At 31.8% G+C, this 23,349-nt stretch overlaps 3 protein-coding genes across 5 annotated transcripts; 2 read left to right on the top strand and 1 right to left on the bottom strand.

Moving 5' to 3' along the window:
• The first annotated feature begins 9,404 nt into the window (after nt 1-9,404).
• LOC122579286 (membrane protein of ER body 2-like) lies at nt 9,405-15,871 on the top strand. 2 transcript variants are annotated; one of them, XM_043751424.1, is made up of 8 exons: nt 9,405-9,839; nt 11,418-11,957; nt 12,032-12,439; nt 13,552-13,797; nt 13,877-14,023; nt 14,115-14,360; nt 14,999-15,060; nt 15,172-15,871. In XM_043751424.1, the coding sequence occupies exons 1-8, from the start codon at nt 9,563-9,565 to the stop codon at nt 15,613-15,615; spliced, it is 2,370 nt and encodes a 789-aa protein (XP_043607359.1). In that variant the 5' UTR covers nt 9,405-9,562; the 3' UTR covers nt 15,616-15,871. The 2 variants fall into 2 exon arrangements, with proteins under 2 accessions (XP_043607359.1, XP_043607358.1); XM_043751423.1 differs by having other exon boundaries at nt 13,549-13,797.
• Nucleotides 15,872-16,122: 251 nt separating this feature from the next.
• LOC122579654 lies at nt 16,123-18,481 on the bottom strand. Of its 2 annotated transcripts, none has more exons than XM_043751867.1 (5): nt 18,371-18,481; nt 18,179-18,273; nt 17,961-18,005; nt 17,252-17,349; nt 16,123-16,376 (listed from the first exon to the last, which is right to left on the bottom strand). In XM_043751867.1, exons 2-5 carry the CDS (start codon nt 18,230-18,232, stop codon nt 16,307-16,309), a joined length of 267 nt encoding a protein of 88 aa, XP_043607802.1. In that variant the 5' UTR covers nt 18,233-18,273; nt 18,371-18,481; the 3' UTR covers nt 16,123-16,306. The 2 variants fall into 2 exon arrangements, with proteins under 2 accessions (XP_043607802.1, XP_043607803.1); XM_043751868.1 differs by having other exon boundaries at nt 18,179-18,265; nt 18,371-18,457.
• A 1,139-nt stretch (nt 18,482-19,620) lies between these two features.
• Nucleotides 19,621-22,617, top strand: LOC122579360 (40S ribosomal protein S14-3). The gene is made up of 6 exons (XM_043751526.1): nt 19,621-19,738; nt 20,195-20,314; nt 20,402-20,447; nt 21,613-21,698; nt 21,862-21,991; nt 22,342-22,617. The coding sequence occupies exons 1-6, from the start codon at nt 19,736-19,738 to the stop codon at nt 22,407-22,409; spliced, it is 453 nt and encodes a 150-aa protein (XP_043607461.1). The 5' UTR covers nt 19,621-19,735; the 3' UTR covers nt 22,410-22,617.
• The last annotated feature ends 732 nt before the right edge of the window (nt 22,618-23,349 follow it).

Here is a 23,349-nt window from a genome sequence, read left to right as displayed (position 1 = left end):
ATTATGAGCTCGGTTAGAAAGTTGCAACACAACATTTTAAATTAATAATTGAGCCGAGAGATGAAGCGGTGTAGATGATACGTAGCCGACAAGCAAATAATTCTAGCCTACATATATCATCATAATTAAATTACTATTATTCAAGAATTGGAAAGTTGGTTTGGACTTGTGTTGTTCACGTGGGCCGAAGCCTTTGGCTTTGGTGAAATAGGTCGGTGAGCAAACAACATCAACAACTATTATATATAGTTGAGAAGCTGCTCAAATTATAAAAAAAAAACGGTTGCCACAATTTCGTACGTGGCTAGTAAGGAGGGAATCGGCAGCAAGTTGGTCGAGGATTTTAAGGCAATGATCGAGTTAAAATTGGTTTAGGAGGTCAGTTCGCATAAGACGAAATCAAGAGGGCAGCACATTACCTTTTGGTTTTGATTTCGACACAGCAATCACAACCAAATTTAGTTCGAACTCTTTTTACCTTTTTATTATTATTATTTAAGTTATTAGTTATATTATTACAAGATTATATTCCTATACAATTATTATTATGGATTATATTTATTTGATGATTGTTAGTTTTATTTATCTTGCCATGAGTAGCTAATTTTCTTTACACCTACTTAGATAATGTGAGCATGTCATAGAGTTGTCACTTTGTTACTTATAATTGTTGAACACGGTTTTTACGTTTAGTCGAAGATCCATGTTTGTCCAAGTTTATATATTGTTTTGATTTCTTATATAGATTAATTAGTAATTAATTATAGAAGTTCGAGAGAAATCTATAGGTTTGCTAATTGGTTTATGAAAGAATTAATTGGTCTTTAATTAATTCAAAGTCATTGGAGTTCGAGAGAAACTAGTAATAGGGATTAAAACAATCAAATTTAGATGAATGTGTTAGTCGTTTATGATAGAGAGATCTAATTAGACGATTAAGAAGCAGTTCGAGAGAAAGCTTTTTAGATTAAATCGTAAAACCAACTTAGGACTTAATGCTTGATTGTTAGGGTAGAAATTATTCGCGAGAGCGATAACTATATTTTTGACAATTAAAGATTTGAGTATAACGAGAGTTCATCTTAATTACATATTAAGTAGTTCAACATAAAAAGTGACATTGTGATAATTTGACGTGTGAGCTATTACAAGTGGGTGTGCTTTTTAATATTATTGTTTCACAAAATCTCTTTTCAATTAATTCTACGGAATTACTAACTTTTTTCACATTAACTAACTGTTTTCAAAACCAATATGACGGGAATCTTTAAAATCCAAAACTCTTTCTAAAACTACTTAAAACTCGCTTACTCTTAATTAGTCTATGTGGATTCGACCTGGACTTACCTTTAAACTATACTGCATACGAACGGGTCCACTGTCCGAGAGTTTGTAGTAGTCGGTTCTAGGGTATTTCTTGTTTTTAAATTTTTAAACTCGATTTTACACATCATTGGGGCTTTCTATCTAACGCCTTGCTCCAACAAATAAAAAGAAATGTCCCTTGATGACTGGACTGCCATGTGTCGCGAGATGCCCCTAGGAAAGCCTTGCTCCGGATAGTCTCATAATCCATGATATTTTGCTACCTTTTCTTTCTTTTTTTTTTCTTTTTCTACTTACAATATACACTTTACAATCAAACTATATATATTACATTCAACAAGTACACCTCAAATTACATAGCCCTTTATAATAATCTATCTATACATATATTATCTATACATATATTATCTATACATATATTATGTTTCAATTGGTCTTTAATTTAAAAGGTTATTCTTCTGCCGTATACCAATAAGTATATATATTTTGTTAAATGATCGTTTTAAATTGGGTAAAAAGTCTCTATATATTAAACAGTAGTTATCCTAGCCATTTTAGTCATTCTCTTCATTCAAAGCTATCCTTAATGTTGACAAGAAACTTAAGTGATTTACTAAATTTAACAGTGCTGATTATCATTAAAATGACAAGAAAAGCTATGAACATAAATGGTTGTGCAAGCAAGTTTTTTTTTTTTTAAGCTTATCATTAAGGTACAGTGAAACCTCTATAAATTAATACTTTATAAATTAATACCTCGATAAAATTAATAGTTTTTCCAGATCTAACTTAAGAAATTAGTGAAAATCAACACTCGATAAATTAATAAGATATCTCAGTCCCAACACTATTAATTTATAGAGGTTTCACTGTAATCAAATGTAAATATGGATGATGGAATGTAACGTAAATTAAATCAAAATAATATTGATAATTGATGATATTGTAAATGTTTTGATGAGCGATATGTTTCATTTTTAATCTACGTAAATATTGTTGATAGAACTTAATAACCCAAAATAGTATTGATCCGGGGATAGACCATGAACTATATCATATTAATTTTTTGATAATAAACTTATTTAATAATTTACTAATGCGTTAAACAGTTATTGAGAACCCATATATGCGTATATTTTTTCCTCGAAAAACCTTCTTTATGTATGTATTAAGCAAGTTATTTACTTTTCGCACATCGTGCGGGTAAAATACCTAGTTTAGATATATATGTATAGAGTTCGTACGTTATTTATTGTGTCATTATTTTTTTTTAATTATCTTTTTCACAACATTTCGGATAAAAAAAAAGGTTAATTTATCGGATTTTGTACGTTATTATTATAATTTTATTTTTTGATTTCTTGTTGACTGAAAAACAATATTAATATTTAACTTGTCATATCATATCATGTAACTTTCTATTTTCCATCCTTTGTTTTTCTAATGTATTTCCATTATATTTTCTTTGACTTTGTATGCCTTGGTATCAACAATTTCTTCTTAAACATTAACAAAGTACTATAATAATATATCTTACAAGTTAAGCCTCTATCTATCTATTTATCTTTAAAAGATTGTGTCTTGTGTTGAATTTTTAAAGTTTGACTTTTATGTGTTTATGGTAAATTTTAAAAAAATAATAATAAATAATTTTTTTATAGAATGATAAAAATACGAAAGTTTAAAGTTTAGGAGGTGGTGCTCCCATCCTTTCGAACCCACGTACATAAGGTTTGTAATCAGTACTTTAAGCCACTCAATTTTTGCTAAAGCTATATAAATCACACGGAGTTACTGCTCATAAATATAAACATTGTTTTCCAGCATTTGGTTTTTACATACACTACAACAAATATGTTATTTGTTAACATTCATTTTTTTTCACACTTTTTAAAAATGTTAAAAAAATTAACAATTTGGTAACACTTATAAATGTGTGAAAAAAACTCTCATTCTCCCACTAGCTTGTTTGTTGTAAACTTCAGAGAAGAGAAAAGAGGCATTTGTCAGCGTAGGAAGGCCGCGTTAGAGGGGAAGAAAAATAGAGACATGAATTGGATTAGGAAGCCAATATGTGTGAATAAAGTTAAAGAATTAAAATCTTTTCATAATTATATATGTGAAAATAAATAGTTCACATTTTTAAGTGTGTAAAACTATATAATTGTTCACAATTAAAAGTGTGGAAGTAGTTTGTGACACCAAATTTCCTCACACAAGAAGAAGTGCGATGAATTTGATTGTGACAAATTAGCTTTCACATTTTTAAGTGTGAAAATGTTTGATATTTTTCATACTTTTAAGTGTGAACATTTTGTTTATGCATTTATAGTTGCGAAAAAAGTATGACCTTTTTAATTTTTTTCACACTTCTAAGTGTGAATTTTTTTTATACAATTTTAAATGTGAACAAATTAACATATTTTTTCACACTTTTTAAAAATGCGAAGAAATAAATGTAAGGAATTAATATTTATGTTGTAGTGATATTTTCATTATATATTTTTTAAACTAGAACCTATGTATATACATGTATAATTTTTCTACCTTATTTATTGTAACATTATTTTTTTCACTTTTCGTTTTCACAATACTTCACATCATATCGGTTTTCGTACGTATTGTTATAAATTTATTTTTAAATTTTCTTTTTGAGTGAGCTTAATTTACATTTAAAACATGGGGAGAACGGTTCATGAATTGTCACATAAACCATTTATTTTCCATCATTTGTTTCTTTTTAGGTATTTCCATAATATTTCCTTCAACTTGATATCTATACACACACATATATATATATAATTTTTGTATGTCATTATTGTAACATTATTTTTTAACATTTTCGTTTTCACACCACTTCACATCAAATAAGGTTTATCCGTTTTCGTACGCTATTGTTATAAAATCATTTATTATTTATTTTCCTTTTGACTGAACTTCACATTTAGAACAATATTAATATTTCGCCTGTCATGTCATGTAATTTTTATTTTTCATCCTTTGTTATTATTATTATTATTTTTTAAGTATGTTCATTATATTACCTTTAACTTTTTATAAATACTAGTACCAACAATTTCTTCTTAAAAAGTATTAACAAATAATTATAATCCTTAACAAGTAATTTATCTTTCACCTCCATTAATAATAGATGGCTACCTGGGTTGTGCCGGTGATAAACTGATAATTAAGGCAGATGTATTAATCGACCCAACGGATTGTGTATGTGTGATCCAATGATTCCAATCGGGTAATATTTTGAGCCCAATTTAAAATCGATTTACTAATGATATCACAAGGGATGGTGGATCGTAATGACGCCTTGTCCACCCAAATTTAAGCCCAATTTTAAATCTACCAGTTTTATACAGCTTGTCAGCTTGTAGTAAAGAACAAAAACAAAAAGCTTTATAAAAACATTTTGAGTTTTGTTAAGGCTGTCCATATTAATTAATTTGATGCATTAAAATTTGTGTTTTATCTTATGAAATTTCAGGGGCGGTATTAATATATAAAATACTACTTTTTATACATATAATAAGTTGTTAATGACAACTCTTAAAGCTGTAATTATCATTTTCCAAACATTTTACCCCTCGTTTCCATTAATTTAAAGAAAATTACTTTTGTTTCAAGCACCTAGCATAGATGTTCGTTGCATCCATTTTTTAATTGCAAGAGACAAACAAAAAGGAAATTTGATAAAAAAAAAAAAAATAATAATTGCAACAATACCAAGTATCGAAGCACCTTAATTAGATGAATTACCCAGCAAATGTATTTTCTTTTTGGTTCAAAATTTTATGTGAAGCCTAAAATATATAATTACATGTACCCTTTGTCTCATTTTAAATGTGTTGGTTTGAATTTCAATTTTTTTTTCTTTACTTGCAGATACCAGGATTTCACCCCTTTTGGTATTATTTTAGTTATTCTATAAAAGTATAAATATAAGACTTGTATCATTCATCATTGTATTTCAGTTTAATCAATAATACAATTTCGATTTTAATCTCAGATACAAGTTAGGTTTCATTCTCGTTTTCCATCCCACGTTATTGATATTGCAGAATTATGTTTATATGTTTGTATTCGTGACTTCGTCAGATCATATTTTCATTTTTAAACTAATAATTCATCATTATATCAAGGTCTAAAGAAAACCCAATGAGTTGAGTTAGAATCTAGATCCGCATGACCATATGAGCTCATATATTTAACCTGATTTGTACACCTCGTCTTCTAGTTACATATTTGTAAGTCTAAACAATTAATAAATATCAATTGCTACAAAACAAATATATATCGAGGGCATGTTTTACATGCTTTGAAATGTATGCGGTGCACATAGTCCTAATTTACTCGCTTGTTTTTGACAGTTTTGTACAGTTCCATTGAAGTACGTGTCATATAGTACTATACGACTTCAGTGTCGTTAAAACCACATTTTTATAAGGATAATGTATATGAGGTGATGCTTACATTAGGGTACGTTTGGAGCTCATATTTTGGTGATTGGAGCCGAATGTTATCGTTTATATTAGGATTTAGGAGATGACAATGAAAGGCAATTTTTATTTGTGTGAAGATGATTGGAAAAGTAGCTGAATTTGTAGTTGGAGTTTAACTTAACGATATATTGAAGATTCTGTATACTTATAAAACAGTTGGTATTTTGTATAAATCTTTAGTATTGTGAAACATGAGATTTTTTATTTTTATTCGACATATCAATTAGTTTTGAACTTATTATGTTAATTTCATTTATTTTACATAATAATGATGTATTAGTTTCATTTAATTCGAGCAACAAATTATCTTAATTATATATTTATATTATTGAACCACACAAATATCTAGATATTCAGAACCTTTAAAAACCTTCAATAATCAGCCCATAAATATAACAGGTGACACTCGAGTCAGGTAGATTACCACAAAGTCAATACCTTACTTGTAAACAAAGCTCTCATATACAAAAAATCAAATGTGCCTTTAATTATATAATCTATTTTGTTAAAAGAATAGATAAATTGTCAATGGGTTGGTGACCCATTGGTAAATCTATCTTTGATCTGGGAAAAAACCATTTGGGTTCGAATCTCACTTCCTACATTTGTAGGAGTGGAATATTATGCGGATTTCAAGAGTTCTGGGTTTCATCCCATGCATGCATGGTTCGTACACCGCATATAGCCCAATTGAATGTTACTGTGGTGTCTCAAATGCTAACTTGAGTATTTATATAAGTTTTTATATGAACACAAGTTGAAGCTAATTTGAAAGGGTAATGATATTTGTACCATAAATTTTGATAAATTTACCACACGGTATAACTTTATGAACACACTTGTACAAGTCTCTAAAACATATGCGTGTTAGATTTATCACAACATGTGTTACGAATATTACTTCCTAATTTGAAAAGCTATTTCAAATGGTCTAATTTTTAAATATTTTTTTTCATCATGAATTCAAATACGTACATCACTTAAACAAAGTTAGCAGGCTTTTAAATACCTACTTTTTTATACAACATCAAATGTGTTTTAGAGTGTTATATAATATAATACTATATAGCATGTTTGGTGATGTATGGTCAAAATCTAGTGGTATAATTATTTCACTTTCCTTTATCAATGTAAAAAGGGCACCCATGTAAAAATTCAACATCACTACTTCCGTAATGATATTTCTGTCTAGACTGTCTAACTTATGAATCTAGTTTACTTTCCTAACTTTATAACATTCCATAAAATAAAAAAGGAAAATGTTAAATGAAGTCGTGCATAAAAAGGTTATACGCTTCCATATCAAAAGTTCACCCCTTGATTTTTATGGTAAATGTATAACTATTTAATGCACCTTAACGAAAGCCCTTAGGATTTTGTTTAGCAAAACCCAATAAAAAATAATGATATATGTAACAACTAACAAGAGGTTTTAATTCAAATCTTGTGGACAGTGACAAATATAAAATGAACGTGCCTTAACCATTCATGCCAGGTCATGATATAGTTTAGCCAGTTGATAAAATCTTCGAAAGCGCATTAAATTGTTATAAAATACTAATATGTACATTAAACCCTACACTTTCTAAAAACATCAATAAGCCAAAAATTTGTATGTGTATGCAGATTGCAAATACTACAAATTTAGATAGCGTAACTTCTAAATTTAAGCTGTAACTCACAACTCAATTAAACAATATAATATTAGCAAATGAGCCTAAACAAAAACAAACATATAATCAACAAGGATGCGTTTGGACATATCTAGAGAATTGAAATAAACCAGAAAAATATAATAAGAGAAATAAAATTAATAAAACATTTAATAGATTTTATTATTTGATAAGATAGACAAATTGACCTAAGAAATACTAAAAAAGCATAATCTTTTGTAATTAAAAACCTTAAACTACCAATTTTGCATAAACTCATATGAGAGGTAATCAACACTTAGATATATAAAAATTATAAAGTCCCTAGATATCATTTCCTAGCATTTTTTTTTAGATGGAAAAACACGAACAACACCATTTTATGATAAATGGTCATTTCTCCGGCCATAATTAATTCTCCCTACAAAAATTTAACATAAAATCATTTATATTTTTCTATATTTTACATTTCAATTATCTCTACAAAACACATCCAATGATGTTTTAGAAACTTTTTGCGGTTTCATTAAAGAAGTAGTTTTAGAAATTGTCATGATATACCCGTATACAAAGTCGCATCATGTCCAAAAAAATTTATATCAAATTTACGTTTTTTTCACACCACAAATTCTTTAGATTATAGAGATTTCATAAACTTACACAGTGCATTATGTAATGAAAGTGAAGACAATCATGCACATCTGTTTTTTCAATGTGCTTATACTATGAAGGTTTGGAAATATATGAGTGAATTAGCTCCATTACTGAGTATTGAGACTAAATTGCAGGATTTGGTTACAACTATTATTAATAAGAATATCGAGAATAATATTGTTGTGGTGGTAAGTAAACTGGTCGGTGCTGGCAACAACAATTTATTTTATATGACAATGGTAGGAGAAGATCAGGAGAGTATTTAGGAAAACTGAAAGGAATGAAGATCTTTTGTGCAGAATTATAAGAGAGAATGTCAAGTTTAAGCTGCTATCTCTAAAAGTCAAGAATACAAGAATTGTGTATAGTATGGCAGCAAAGTGGAATTTATGCTTGAAGAACCATGTTTTTGTAGTTGTTTCTGAGCAAGTTTCCTGAATATGTTTGTTTAGAATTTGTTAGACTAATGTGGCGAATGGGTATAGAGAGCAGTAAAAGATGACGCTTCTTGAATCCTTTCTAGCATTAATTTGAAAATTCTTGTGTTTTGTTGGTTTATTGAGTTCATGTTGATGTTGCATTTTGGTTAGGATTTGATCTTGTGTATATGGATAAGTCCATGTTGTTATGAATATTTGTACATTTGTGAATATTAATACAAATTTCACCTTTAAAGTTAAAAAAATAAAATAAGTTAACGTCGTACTCCCTCTGCTTATTTTTAATGACTGTCAATAATGTATTGTATTATATAATAGTTGATGAAATTTATATAATTAAAATATATATTAAAAATTCAAGATTTTCATATATTTCATATGAAGTATTATATAGCACAATTACAAATAGTTATGGTCAAATTTTAAAAACATTACTAGTCATGTTAGTCTAACTTGAGAGAATTTCCTTCCAATTTTAAAAGAAAATATTTTAAAAGCCAAAACAAAACACTTAAAAATAAGACATGAGGTGTATTCCCTTATCAAAATAAAAAATGATATAATTACAAACAAAATTCTACACTAACAACCTTGCAACTCGATCGAAATTACTACTTACCAACAAAGTGTCATGTCCTCTTTCGTAAATACCAACAAAGTTTGGTACACCAATAGAAAAACAGGAAATAATATATGAACTTTTAGATAAACTTAGCATGTCATGGAAGTTTGCAATATTAAGTAGGTTGATGAATCCAAGAATATACTTCTAAAGTCTACATATATGTGTAATAACTAAAAAAAAAAAATCTCATCTTCATTAAATTTTTTTCACAGGCCTTTTAAATTCCCAACAACATATCTATCCTTCATCTCCACTCACAAGTCTCCACACTAATTTTATCTTTTGCAAAAAAATTTCCAATCTTTCACTTCACTTATATTATATAACCTTTAAAAAAAAACTTATATTATATAAATGGAAAATACAGAAGTACAACAACAATCATGGGAGCTTCAACAACAACAAGAAGATGATGAAGATGAAGTTGGAGACAATTTAATAACTAGAAAAAAGAATCTTGGGCAAACCCCACTTCACAATATCATCACTAATGCTGAAAATGGTACAGAAAAAGAAGAAGAAAAAGTACAAGATATTAGTCAAGAAAATGTCACAACAAAAGTTGTTGAAAATGAAGATGAAAAAGAGAAAGAAAAACAAGAGTATTCTGTTTATTTTGACACAAATGAAGGTAACAAACATTTTAAGATCTAAATTTCAATAGTACAGTTATTTTATTTAGCACTTGTTGTAGTTGAAATCTTGAATTCTTTTTTTTTTTTTAGTTCAAAAGTAGTAAAATGTTAGTATATGCAGAAATTGTTTTTTGACATACTTGAAGACCCACCTTGTTCCAGCCATTTCTATATCTATAATCTGAATATGCTGTTGTTACAAAGTTGAAAGATGTGGGGTTTGGGGAGATAAATCTTAAAAGACTGATATGCCCTTTATCCCAGTTTTCATTTTCCTGTTTCTTGCTACCCTACCTGCTCCCCAAGTTTCATACTTTATCAATATTAGCTACCAACTTCTGTCTTTCCAACTTGTATTGCAATCAGGCTGACTTCTTTTCTCTTGTTTAAGGTGATTTTCTACATATGTATTTTGTTCGAATTGTTGGTCTTACTTTATGCTTATGATTTTTTGATAAAGATGTGTTTTGGTTGTTTATTTTGCATTGATCTAATGTTGTTACCTAAAAAGGTTAACCATGTTGGGAATTTCATTTTTATGTTGTATCATAAGGAGTGTTTAATAGCAAGTCTCTTTGTTCTGTCGTATTGGCTATAGAACGGGTCGGTGGGAGACTAATAATGTTTAGCAGTGAGCTTTTGCTCTGAAGTCCTTTCCGTTTGAACATACCCTTAAAAGTGGCCTAGATCATGTTAAGTTTCTGATTGTTTTCTTCTTTTTTGTTAAGTGAATGGATTGTTCAAATAAGGTTAGACATGTTAAAAGTCATGTGTGTAAGGGTTTACTGGAAAACCATAGCCTATCTTTATTACTTTCTTTATTAGTGTTCAGATATTGACCTTTGGAAGTCAAAGAAGCTTCTTTTAGTTTCAACTTTTGTGTCATGTGTACTATTGTGTATTTAGATTTTTATAGAAAGGTTTAAGAAGTATACATTAGGATATACTACAAGTGGCTTAAAATGTGTGATAGATTAGATTATAATGAGGAAATGAAGTTCATATATATCCTTGTTATATACATGGCAAATACAAGTTTGACAACTAAAGTCAAAGGATGATACAGATACAACAGAATAATTTCTAACTAGATATTTGTTTTTATACAACTTGTGTAATATATATTAAAAAGGCTTTTTAGATTAAGTTGTTACATTTGGACTTCAAGTAGAGGTAATAATGAAGGAACTATGTTTTATTCCCCTTTTTGTGTGACTGAAGGAATATGGAAATGTCGAATCTGCTCATGGGATAATCAGGGTAGAACTTGTCTCACACGTCATAATCAGCATCCTAACCGGCACTCCCATTTTCCGGTGAATGTGAAACCCATACTTGAAACCAAAGGTATAGACCCCTTGATTTATAATAAATGGGGGCGTGCGATTAGCATAGTTTTTTTAACTAGTAGATTGTACAAAGACTTGTGCAAAGGTTGTAGTATGAAATCACAAATGAACTAATTTTAGCCTCTCCCTCTAGACAAGCTACTCCGTTCACCAATAATCTTGTTTTGTAGATTTCACTGCGATTTCATAGATTTTCTGACACTGCTGAATTATTGTATGTTGCAGGTAATGGGGAAAGCCAAATACTAGAGAACACTGATGTAACAATAGATAGTAAAAAAAACGAGAATGGAGTGCATTTGCTTAACAGCAACCAAAATGGAGAACATGAAAAGCATGATAACTATTCCGAAATAAAATCATCTGAAACAGTTGAAACAAGTTCTCCGTCACACATAAACAACAAAACAGACGCTAGTGAAATTCAAGTGATTAAAGATGGTGATGATGAAATAACTGAATTTGATGTGGAGACAATATTAAAGACGCAAGATACGCATGATTTGTTCTGTCCTAATTGTAACTCTTGTATCACTAAAAGGGTAATTCTTCGTAAAAGAAAACGTAGAATCCCAGTTCCTGATGCAAAGCGTAACAAGCCCGAAGCGAATGTTGCTTTAAGTGATTCAAGTGATAATCGAGCTCAAAATGGAGTTGATATTAGTTTAAATGATGTTCCATCAACGATATCTAACGAATATGATCAACAACCAGAGCCGGATGTATTCAGATGTTTGTCATGCTTCAGCATTTTCATGCCCACAGGTACAAATCCTGTCTAACTTTTATTTTCATTTTTCAAATTTCATGCTTCTATAAACATTTTTTTGATGTTGCAGGAAATGGATTTAAGTTGTTCCGAATATTTGGAAATAAAAGCAATGAAGAAAACAATGAAGTTTCTCAGAAGGAAGTGCCTGTGAAAAAAAAGTGGTTTTCTAACATATTTGCATCAGATAAGGTGAAAAATAATGTTTCTGATCTGAATAAATCAGGAGCTGAGCAGAGTCTAGATGCAGAAAGTAATGTGGTGTCTTCAAACCTTCATGAGCCAAACATTTTAGCTTCGTTGAGTCAAGAAGCTAGCTCACAAACCACCAACAGTACAATGAATTCAGAAAATAATCAAGTTAACTTAGATGCTGCTAGTGTTGGTACTGATATGGATGCACCTTCTTCAAGACAAGGATATGATACAACTGAACAACAGATTCCAAAGGAGTCAGATAGCCCTACAGAGACTGATGGTAATCAAATTTGTTCAGATTTGCTTTAAAGGATCATTCTAGAGTTGGGAAAACTGGTGGTCGGACAGATAGGGTAACGGGCCACCAAATCTACAACTTATTCCAGAAAGGTGTAAATTGGCAGAGACACCCTTGCCCCCGGGTGCCTTCTGGTACCAACCATTGTCCAACTCACAATAAATAGCTCTAGGCAACTCTCCCTAACACAGTGGGACACCCTGGAGATAGGGCTTGATCCGGCTTGAACTCAAGACCTCCTTATCTCCAAAGTCCCTCTAGTGGGCCCATGTGTTTTGCGGGTGTGGGTACTACTTAAGCTATGCTCAATTAGTGGTCAAGATTACAAATTATACATAGATCTAAATGGGTTGGGTTGGGTTGGATCAACAAGTCAATCTTTTTTGTCCATACTATTGAATGCTAGATATATTTACTCAAGGTCTTATTGTTATGAATCTGATGATAATCTATTTTCTATAATCAAATGATTTAGAAGGTGTTAAATAGTTGAAAGCAGTGACTTTCATTCCGGTTGACCCTATGAACCCAATTAAACCATTTTTTTCAATTTTACCTTTTTGACCCATTGAAGATATGGTACCAACCTGAATCAACCCATTTTCAGGTGGATTGGTCAAAAAAGCTTCTGGTTTTCCACCTCTAGATAAATAAATACTCACGGGCTATGAAAGGAAAACATATAGAGGATGAGCAGAATCTGCAACTTGGTTATACTCATCGCATCCCAAAATTATTGCCCGCCTTGCTATTTTAACTCGTCTCAAAATATTTTTTAACTTTTTTTTATATAAAAAAACAAAGAAAGATATCATAAAGTTTCCGATACGACCCCTGACATTGTTGTCATAAAAATCAAATGAACTGTTATATAGCCGCGCGAAAAAAGGACTCACATGTAAAACTGCCATTATATCACCTAAAAAGGTACATTGATTTTAGTTTTCCTAAGATGTGTGCTTTTGCCTAATGGACAATAAATTTGGGAGGGAGGGGATATATGTGTATTGATTTTATGGTATAAGAATTGAACTGAGTATACACACATTAGTTTGTTATAGTCTAGTCACCCAGTTTCCCTTTGGTTTTAGCAGGAACAATTACCATGGACAAGCAGTTACTTACCTCTTACCAAACAGACTCCAACGGCAAAAGTGATTATCCGGGAACGTTTGTAGTCAAGCCTCCGTTTGGTAACGCGGAGTCTGCAGAAAATTCTGTTTCTCCAATGCAAAATGATGGACTAAAGCTTGTTGTTCCTCCAAATGTGGGATCTTTAGTCATTGACAATTCACAAATGAACCAGGAGCTTGATGTGACAGTTCAATCCAAACATCCAGGTAGATTTACTAGAAGTTGACTTGAATATAAAAGTTTCATGATGTAATTTTAAAATCTAAATACAATCTCAATCAACAGATTTAATGCCTGGGGTTACACAACAGCGAACTTTCCAAAACAATCTCGAAACTCGACTAGAAGAGCCTCTGAAGGTTGACAAGGATGTCTTAACAGACAAACAGAATAAACTTTTTGAGGATTTGAAAACCATTGAAAGGATTAAAGGTAAGCATATGCCCACCAGATAAATTTTATACATCCCAAAATAGGAATTTTGCGATTTTCAGAAACTCATATATAATAATTCTATTGATAGGTAAAGACACGATAATTACCATTGGAAGCAACCAACCTGAGACGTCTTTCCTTCAATCATCACCGGATACACTTTTTGCAAGTGGAACTCCAGCCTTGCAGCATGCGGGGGGACAAAGCCGTGTTACCACGGAAACTGGGGGTCGTAGTTTGGACGTTATTAAAAGTATTGTTTATGGTGGTTTGATGGAGTCAATCGCAAGTTTAAGTGTTGTGTCTTCTGCAGTTGCTGCTAATGCTGCAACAGGTAAGCATTGCATTTCTTTTTAAGAATCATGAATCAAGTCATTTCCTCTTTAAGAATTATGAATCAAGTCACAGCAAAAAGTTTTGGATACAATCATTAAAAGTGAAAATTCTAAAATAGGTTTATATGATAGTGCAACTATTTCATGCAAGATCGAATTGCAGTTGCTTAAACTCACATACCGATGAGGTTTTCCTTATTCAGTTTACCCGGGGAAGGCGAGTCTTTTTGACTCAGATGTATGTGGCCTAACTGGGCATCCTGTAAACATTTCCAAACCTGTCCCTGGCCCCCTCCAAGATTGTACCTAGTGGGATTCGAACCTGAGACCTCTTGTAAAGAGATATGGGATGATAACCATTAGGACACCTTGGAGGTGGTTATCCACTTAGTTATCATACTTATCTTTTGGGATAAACCTATATATGGCGGGTGTTTAGAAGTGGCAAAATGGGCAAGTTGGGAAACTAGTTGAAAAAGGTCGGTTCAGGTCACCTGAAACACTTTTTGTCCAGCTTTTATTTTAGCTTTTGTATATGTGATTACAAAACTATATAAATATATGGGATAAACATCTTTGCTTTTCTCAAGGATTAAAAGTGAACTGCTTAACACTTTCTTATTTTGAATGCTTGCAGTGAACGTGTTGGCGTTGGGATTAGCTAATATATTTGGTGGATTGTTTGTGATTAGTCATGATGTAAGTTGTATATGCATTTTATTTTCTGTAGACCAATTATCTCAAGGACTCCATTTTAGCTTTCGTAATATCACATCTTCATTTCTCTCTGCCTTTTCATAATCATTACAGCTTTGGGACTTAAAGAATGACCGCTCAAGAAAGCGAGAAGATCGATACCAACAACTTTTGGGGCAAAAAGCAGATTTCCCACTTCACATGGTCATTTCTTTGCTATCATATCTCATATTTGGCTTCCTTCCTCCAGTTGTGTACGGGTTCTCCTTTTTTGAGAGCAACGACAAGAATCTTAAACTTGTAATGGTGGCTGCAGCTTCCGCAGTATGCATCATAATTCTGGCTGCTGGAAAAGCCTATACTCAGAATCCACCTAAGTCTTATTTAAAAACAATTTCTTATTATTTAATGTTTGGGTTCATGGTGGCTGGTGCTTCTTATGTGTTTGGTGACTTGATAATGAAGTTACTGGAAAAGATAGACATATTCCATTCAGGTTCAGCTGTGAACCTGAGCATTCTTGGAAAAACCTCAAAACCGGCCGTCGCAGCATATTAATGTTACAGCTTGCCAAGTGTTTATTTCATTTTCATGTTCCCATTTTTCTTTGTAGCTTTGTATTATTAACTTAGAATAATTCTTAAGTTGAATTGATTAAAGATGTAGGTGCAACTTGTATGCCCAAGGTAGTATTCATCTTTAGAGGTTTAGTATTTGCATCAAACATTTATATGTACGTAGGGCAATTCGGCTGCAATTGTAGAAATTCCAAATTTTAGCATGCATTTAGTAAAGAATGTGAAATTAGATCTCATTGCTCCAGACTGTTAGTTTTCTTCTGCTCACTAGTGCTCAGTGACTGTATATCTGGGTGGTTTCGATCTTGTGAATTTGTAGGATATAGCGTGTTGATCTCATTTAGATAATAATAGTTCATTCACTTGATTTTAAATAAATAGGATTATCAGAAAATATCACAAGTTCCACAGAAGATATCATTCAATAGCGTGGAAGGTACACAGAAGTTAAAAGACCAAAATCACAAGGTGGAATAGGATTAAAGGATTTGATCCAAAATAGAAGCAAACATGTATAAACCTCATAAGTGAACCATACAATGTAAAGCTCACTGCAAAACTTCATTAAATTCAAGTTACAACTGAGATTATTAAATGAAGATTTGAACCTGGAAAAGCAAAAGTCAACAACTTTGAAACTTTAAAACATCTGCAACAGATCATTATGGACTTCAACTGAATTTTCTGCCGGTTATCTCTTCAGCCTCATATAAAATGTGATTTATAAGTCCTCTTGCAGCACTGTAAATATACATAAATGCCGACCATCATGTTCTGTTGCAGTCAGCACAAATACCGTCTTTGTGTACATGTGGGTCTATATGTGAAGTGTTCAGAATTGTGAAATGGATGTATCATTGATTGCTTGTGCCTTCAAACGTCACAGCTTTTTATTTTTCTAGAAAAGGTAGCAATATGTCGTGCGGGTATGTGATACATCTAATATGTGATGCATCCAATATGAAGGTGGAGAGACTATAGAAAAATTTAAATTACATACTATGTAACGTGCTTGGGCTTTAACATTTTATCTTGCGAAAAGATGGGCATTCGTACTAGCTAAACTACCAAATAGAGATGAGTCACAAACCCACCGTGTGACATCAACTTGCCTAAACCTAAATCTTTTATACTCTGGCACACATAAAGTATCAGTGCTTTTGATCCCCAATTGTTAAGGTGAACAAAGGAGCAAAATAGATTATGTGGTTGTTACATCTCAAGGTTGGATCAAGATCCTCTAATGTTAGAGCCAGCATGAGAGGTCATGCCCCCCACAATACAAAAACAAATTTATCAAAAAGTAATTTGTGAGGAAACATGTCCTTTCATGTTGGCTTCTAACCCCTCAATACAGTTCCTAACTCTCCCAGTGTAGTTTCCATTGTTTAGTATTTAGGTGCAGTAGAGTTGTGGTGTTAATTTCCAGATTATTAATTTATGAATTGTCAATTACCATTTCTAGCATCAAAGTCACCATTTCTAGATCCAACACTCATAAGGTCAAAAGTGTACTCTATGTGCAGTCCCAAAGAACAAGGGCGGATTCTTAATCATAATGCTTTGGTAGATACATATGCGCTAAAATGAAAATTAATGAATAATAAAAGACTTACTCATCTAAGTGCTTTTGAATCTTGTCAGGATCCGTTTCATGCATGTGTTTTCTGAATTGCTGCCTCACCATTTGAACAACGAGCTCCGTATTATGTTGCTACAATATAGTAGAGTTCTCAATCAAATTTCAACACACTTGACAACTATTCCAACATCTCAACGTTTTAAAAACCTACGAGATAAATCTTTCTCTACACAAATTTAACTTTGGGAGAAATGGACAGAAATGCAGCGTATCATGTGCTTTCACCATTAGTCGAGGGATGAATGAGATTTACCCACGAAACATGAACATCATTGAGCATGGTCCAAGACACGACCACAACTTCTGAGAAGCTTAACACAAGAAGCCCCTTTACAAATTTATATATTTTTTCACAAAAATGGACTTGTTAAACTTAAAGACTCATCTTATAGAAACAACCATTGACATGGAGCTTTTCCCAAAAAAGCTTATTAGGCTCAAATGTCATTATTGCAAAAAGGCTCAAATAAGCCATGAACATACGTCGGTGCTATAAAACACTAAAAACGGGACAATATTCACTGGAAAACCAACATATGTTGCGGCTTGTCCCTCTCGACACAAAACTAGTGTTAATAAGAATGCATCTAATTATATCTCTAATAACTAACCATCCGCAATCAACATATCATGATTATTAACAGAAGCATATATGTAAAAAATGCATCTGAAAGTGCATGTACCTTATGACCAACGTACTTGGCTCTACGCAGGCACTCGCGATATAGCTACAAATCGCAAACAAATAAAACCACAAATAAGTTAAAGGATCATAATTTTTGCTTGTAATTATTTATAATCCCATCATTTCCGCACAATATATCTAATCCAATATATATATACACACACAGGCATAGATATATATATATATATATATATAGAAAGAGAGATAGAAAGAAACCCTAATGGCGTTGTTGGCGAGCTCAGGAGGAAGTGCTGTTTGAAGAGATGGCATTTCTATTCTTTAAATTAACTTTCAAATTATAATCTGCAACTCTACATACACAAATTAATGTTATTTTTGAATTTGAATTGAATAAATATTATAATTCAATAAAAATAATCTAAATGATTAAAAAATTGAAGAAATTACCTGATCGGAGGTAGAACGAACTGGTCGAGAAGTTCCAATTTGACGGCGGACTCTCTAATCACATAAATCCGACATGGTCGGGTCAAGTCGGGTTTACCGTTTATGGTTAAGTTATTATATTATGCATGTAACATCCTTAAGATTTGAAAGTATACCCAATTTTATCCCCCTTAAATTAAGATTACCCAAACCAACCAACTCTTTTATAATTTACATATTTTTAGTAACATGTCCGTGGTCGTGGCTACAAACACTTTCGTTGCTAACCAGTACAAGTAATTTAGATTGTAACACGTTATAAAATATGTTTCGATAAAAACAGAAGTGGTCCTGGTTGTACAATGTGATCGAGCAGATTTGAAAACACAAGCCATGGAACCTATTACAGATTCTAATTATCAAAAAGTGTTAACTACACCAGTTTTGTTCATCTTTAAAGAGCTAGAAGAGGTTGAAAAGTATTTCTCGCTATCAGGATTATAACCAAGTTGCAAGGAAAGACATAAGATATGATATGAATAATCCCAATCAAACCCCTAGAGATAACAAAATAGATCAAAATAATCATCCTCTCAAATATAAAAATGCATTTTTAGAATCGCCAACAACCATGTAATCAAAAATAAAAGGAACACTAGATGACAAAGACCAGATAGACCAAGACATATTTGTCTTATTTTTAATCTAAACTTATTTGTTTTCAAGTATTTTCTTAAACGAGAGCAAGTAGCCGCACGTTGCAGCGGTAAAATGATGAAGGTGATAGGTCATAAAGTGTGATAGGTCATAGGAGGTTATATGTCATAGTCATTTAGCCTTAGTCGTACGGACTCTACACTAGGATTTAAAAATTCGTCAAAAGTATATCGAATTACATCTTTAATGAAAGAACATGAAATTTTAAGAACACCCATATAATTTTTATAATTTATCGATGTACGGTTTTTGAGATAAAAGATTTTGAAAGAATTAGAGGAATAAAATGATTTATGGAGGAGAGAGAAAGTTGTATGCATTAATGTATGGTACATTATGCATTAATATGTATATATTGTTGAATTGAATGTTGAAAGTTGAAAAGTGAATTTGCTTTATAATATAGTAAATATAAGTATAAATATATAGATAATCTCAAAAATTACTACAAGATCAACACAAGCTCGTGCGTAGTCCAAGTCCATCTGTGTTACCTGTCTATTAAAACCTTGGGTTGGGCTCACAAGTAATTCCAAATTAACCGACAGGCCCAAAAGGGATTTAATAAAAACCCTAACCCTATTTCAGTATCTCATTTCTCCTTTTGCACACAAACATTCCATATCTTATTCAGCTGCAGTTACAAAGAAGCAGAAGAAAATCATCACCATGGTAAAATTATCTCTCTCTCGTTTACTTCATATATATTTTTTTTAATTCTAGTTGTGACTTTGGTTTTGTGAATAAATCTATCGTTTGAATATTTATTTACGTGGAAATGAATTGTATGTATATGTGTTTAATTAGTTAGAAGTTAAAATGATAATGATAGCTAGCTTGTGAACCTGATACCCTTTTAAAAGGTCTTGATTTTAAATATCTAGTACATTATTATTTTTATTTTTTCAACATGATTCATATAAAATTTTTTTAATAAAATTAATTTGGTGACTTTCAGTCATGTGATATTTTTCGAATAATCACAAGCAATAGATTTAGAATTTCAAGGACAATAGCTGGGAGGGATGTTAATTATCTTATATGTAGATTCTATATGTATAGGTTGTGGATTATTATTTTAGTTTTAATAATAAAATGAGTTTTTTTTTTAAAATTTGTTTTCGATAGTCGAAGCGAAAGGTTAGGGAGCCTAAGGAAGAAAATGTGACCCTTGGACCTGCTACTCGTGAGGGAGAGCTTGTGTTTGGTGTTGCCCACATTTTTGCTTCGTTCAACGACACTTTCATTGTAAGTTTTTTTATAATTGTTTTGTCGTGTTCGTTGAAGAAATGTAGTATTTGTAGTGATTTTGTTTGTATCGCGTTTAATTTGTAGCATGTAACTGATATCTCTGGACGTGAAACCTTGGTTCGGATCACAGGTATTATCCGTTACACTTTAACTTTAGCTTAGAGTATATCTGTTATGTAGGCATGAGCATGATTTAAAAAAAACGATTCCCAAGAGGTACTGATTGTATTTAAAATTTGGTGTAAATGTCAGTCGGTACCTGTTGGAGTGGAAGTATTTCGTTCATTTTATTACGTTGTTGCTTCAAGTATATAATCTAATTTGTTATATTTTTTTCTGCAATCCACGAACAAATATCTTTTGTTATATTGTTTCATAGTATAAAAACCCGATAAAGCTCACATGAAATGCCCAATTGATTTTTTTCAGGCCCTTTTAAATGTATGTATATAAGCCACCCGTCTACAATCAAGTTATTTCAGTTGATTGGGAAATATAAATTGAGCATTTTTCAAGCAATATGACTGTTGATGTCATTTATGTTTAGTCAAGTGCAATATGGCTTATATATCCATTATTAGGTTAAAGGGTACAAGCAACAATCGCTAAAATGAGAACACTGTATAAAAGATTTTCAAGTTAGCAGCCTATGCAATTGCTAACATCATTGTATACAAAACACCCATGAAACACTTGTGAGAAAGCAATCAAATTTGACATACTGAGATGTACACAAACACTGAAACTTCTGTACTGAAAAAGGTTTTAATACATACAGAGGATTGGAAATACTAACAAATGCATGCATTGTGTTACTACTCTCATCGTTCTGTTTTTATTCTCCATGTTACTATTTTCTGTTTTAAAATCACCCTTTAGGTATTATTCTATCAGTTATTTATCATTTTTACAACATTACGAGCCAATTACATATTTAAAATTAGGACAAATCTGAGATTTGATTAACTAAGTGTCTTGTCAGTCGCAAATATGTTAGTTTGCCGCTTTTCTTTATGTTGACAGACAATTAAAACGAGATGAATAGAGTATATACTGTAAATCCACAGTGGCAAATATGTTAGTTTTCTTTATGTTGTCAGACAATTGAAATGAGATGAGTAGAGTATATGCTGTAAACCTTAAGTTGTAATTGCTAGAAGAAACCTGATGGATGTCTCTAGCGAGACAGATTAGATCTATTAATCTGTACAATAAAAGATAAATATCAGAAGTTTTGATGTAATGGAAGTTGCCTTCTAATTTTCTCCGTATCTACTTTTATTTATCTAATTTAGGCGGGATGAAGGTAAAGGCTGACAGGGACGAGTCGTCTCCTTATGCAGCCATGCTTGCTGCACAAGATGTCTCCAATCGATGCAAGGTTCGTATATTTTTCTATCATCTAGTGTCTATCAAAGACAATAGCAGTAGTAATGTCACATTTTTCTGTTGCTTCATGTATATGCCTGACAATGAGATATGTGTTGGTTAGTGGCTGTATTGTTTCTTTACATCATGTTCAATCTTATTGGTTTTGGTTACAGGAACTTGGCATTAATTCTCTCCACATAAAGTTGCGGGCTACTGGTGGTAACAAGACCAAGTCACCTGGTCCAGGTGCCCAGTCTGCTCTTAGAGCTCTTGCTCGTTCTGGCATGAAAATTGGGCGCATAGGTAAAAACCTAAAGCCTTTTCAATTTACATTTATTTAATAGTAAGGGTAACTGTTTATTTTTCTTTTTTTATATTCAAAATAATAAGTTACCATTATTTTTACCATTGTGCTTTTTTTCTCCGAGGAACATTGTAAATTTGGCAGATGCTTTTATTTTGGACAATTGATTCAAGTACCCAAACTAAGCTGTTTATACATAATGTTATCCTTTTGTTTAGTAAATAAAAATTTCATGTATACAATCAACACCATGCGTGATCTGTCAAAATGTATCGCTTTTCTAAAAGCATTCTGCTTTTTGTACAAGGTGTTAATAAAATGGTTAATGCTTTTGTTTATCTTATTGCAGAGGATGTCACACCGATTCCAACTGACAGCACCCGTAGAAAGGGTGGTAGAAGAGGAAGAAGGCTGTGATCTGAGTCAGCGGAGCTGTGTTTACAAGTGGAAATCTGTATGGATTAATGCTGGACCAAGATTGTTCTGTGGCTGAAGTTTGATAGTTATGAATGTATGGCATGTTGTTTAAGACATTTTACATTTATGGTCTTCTATGGATAGAGTATGTTATGCTTTTTATATGGGTACTTTTTAATTTTGGTTGGTTTAGAATGTTTTTATGCTATAGGCTGGTCACTTTTGCATTGATGGCTGTGGTTGTTTTGTTCTGTTGCTGAATGCCTTCATTTTGAATTGAGTGCTGAAGGACTAAGTTTAGCTTAGAGATGACAAAAATACCCGTACCTGCTAGGGAACCTGATATCCGCACCCGATTTGATCGGGAAATCCCGGAGTTGATCGGGGACGAGTATGGGGATGTAAATCTAATCCCCGATGGAAATGGGGACAAGGATGGGAAACTGTAAATCCCCATACCTAAACCCGAAAATAATGTATATATTTATTAGAATGACTTTAAGTTCTTATTTATATTCTAAAATCAATTTTAAGTTTAATTCTTTTGTTTATTTTTATGTGTTATATAAATCATTTATTTAACATAATATTTGTTTATTAAGATAAATTCATGTTCATTCAAAAAAGCTATCTCTGATACCCGACGGGGATTCCTGATATCCGATGGGACGGGTATGAGAATGTAATTTAATTACTCGACAGGATCGGGGACGGGGATGGGGATTACAACTGAAAAACGGATATGGGGATGGGATTGAGATCCCCGACAATCCCCGCCCTCATTTCTAGTTTAGCTTTGAGTGCTGTGTTTGGCAGGTTTGGTGGGAAGTGTACAGTGGTAACCACTCTAAAACTCATTGTTTGTTGCAATTTTTCTCGACCCAAATTTAATTGTTGCAATTTTTATTTAATTCAATATTATGTTTTTATACATAATAAT

The sequence above is a fragment of the Erigeron canadensis genome, chromosome 8, assembly GCF_010389155.1.
Source record: "Erigeron canadensis isolate Cc75 chromosome 8, C_canadensis_v1, whole genome shotgun sequence".
NCBI classification, from domain to species: domain Eukaryota; kingdom Viridiplantae; phylum Streptophyta; class Magnoliopsida; order Asterales; family Asteraceae; genus Erigeron; species Erigeron canadensis.
Note: the sequence above shows the minus strand (reverse complement) of the source record. Positions and strands in the feature narration are given on the sequence as shown.

Excerpts from the sequence above, each read along its gene's own strand:
- LOC122579360 (XM_043751526.1), top strand. Across the intron at positions 21,699-21,861 it reads ATGTCTCCAATCGATGCAAG|GAACTTGGCATTAATTCTCT; the intron begins GTTCGTATATTT and ends TTTTGGTTACAG. Across the intron at positions 21,992-22,341 it reads CATGAAAATTGGGCGCATAG|AGGATGTCACACCGATTCCA; the intron begins GTAAAAACCTAA and ends ATCTTATTGCAG.
- LOC122579286 (XM_043751423.1), top strand. The coding sequence starts at position 9,563 with ATGGAAAATACAGAAGTACAACAACAATCATGGGAGCTTCAACAACAA. Across the intron at positions 12,440-13,548 it reads TAGCCCTACAGAGACTGATG|CAGGAACAATTACCATGGAC; the intron begins GTAATCAAATTT and ends CTTTGGTTTTAG. Across the intron at positions 14,361-14,998 it reads TGCTGCTAATGCTGCAACAG|TGAACGTGTTGGCGTTGGGA; the intron begins GTAAGCATTGCA and ends GAATGCTTGCAG.
- LOC122579654 (XM_043751867.1), bottom strand. The coding sequence starts at position 18,232 with ATGCCATCTCTTCAAACAGCACTTCCTCCTGAGCTCGCCAACAACGCC. Across the intron at positions 17,350-17,960 it reads CCAAGTACGTTGGTCATAAG|CAACATAATACGGAGCTCGT; the intron begins GTACATGCACTT and ends ACTATATTGTAG. Across the intron at positions 16,377-17,251 it reads ATTCAAAAGCACTTAGATGA|TGCTGCAAGAGGACTTATAA; the intron begins GTAAGTCTTTTA and ends GTATATTTACAG.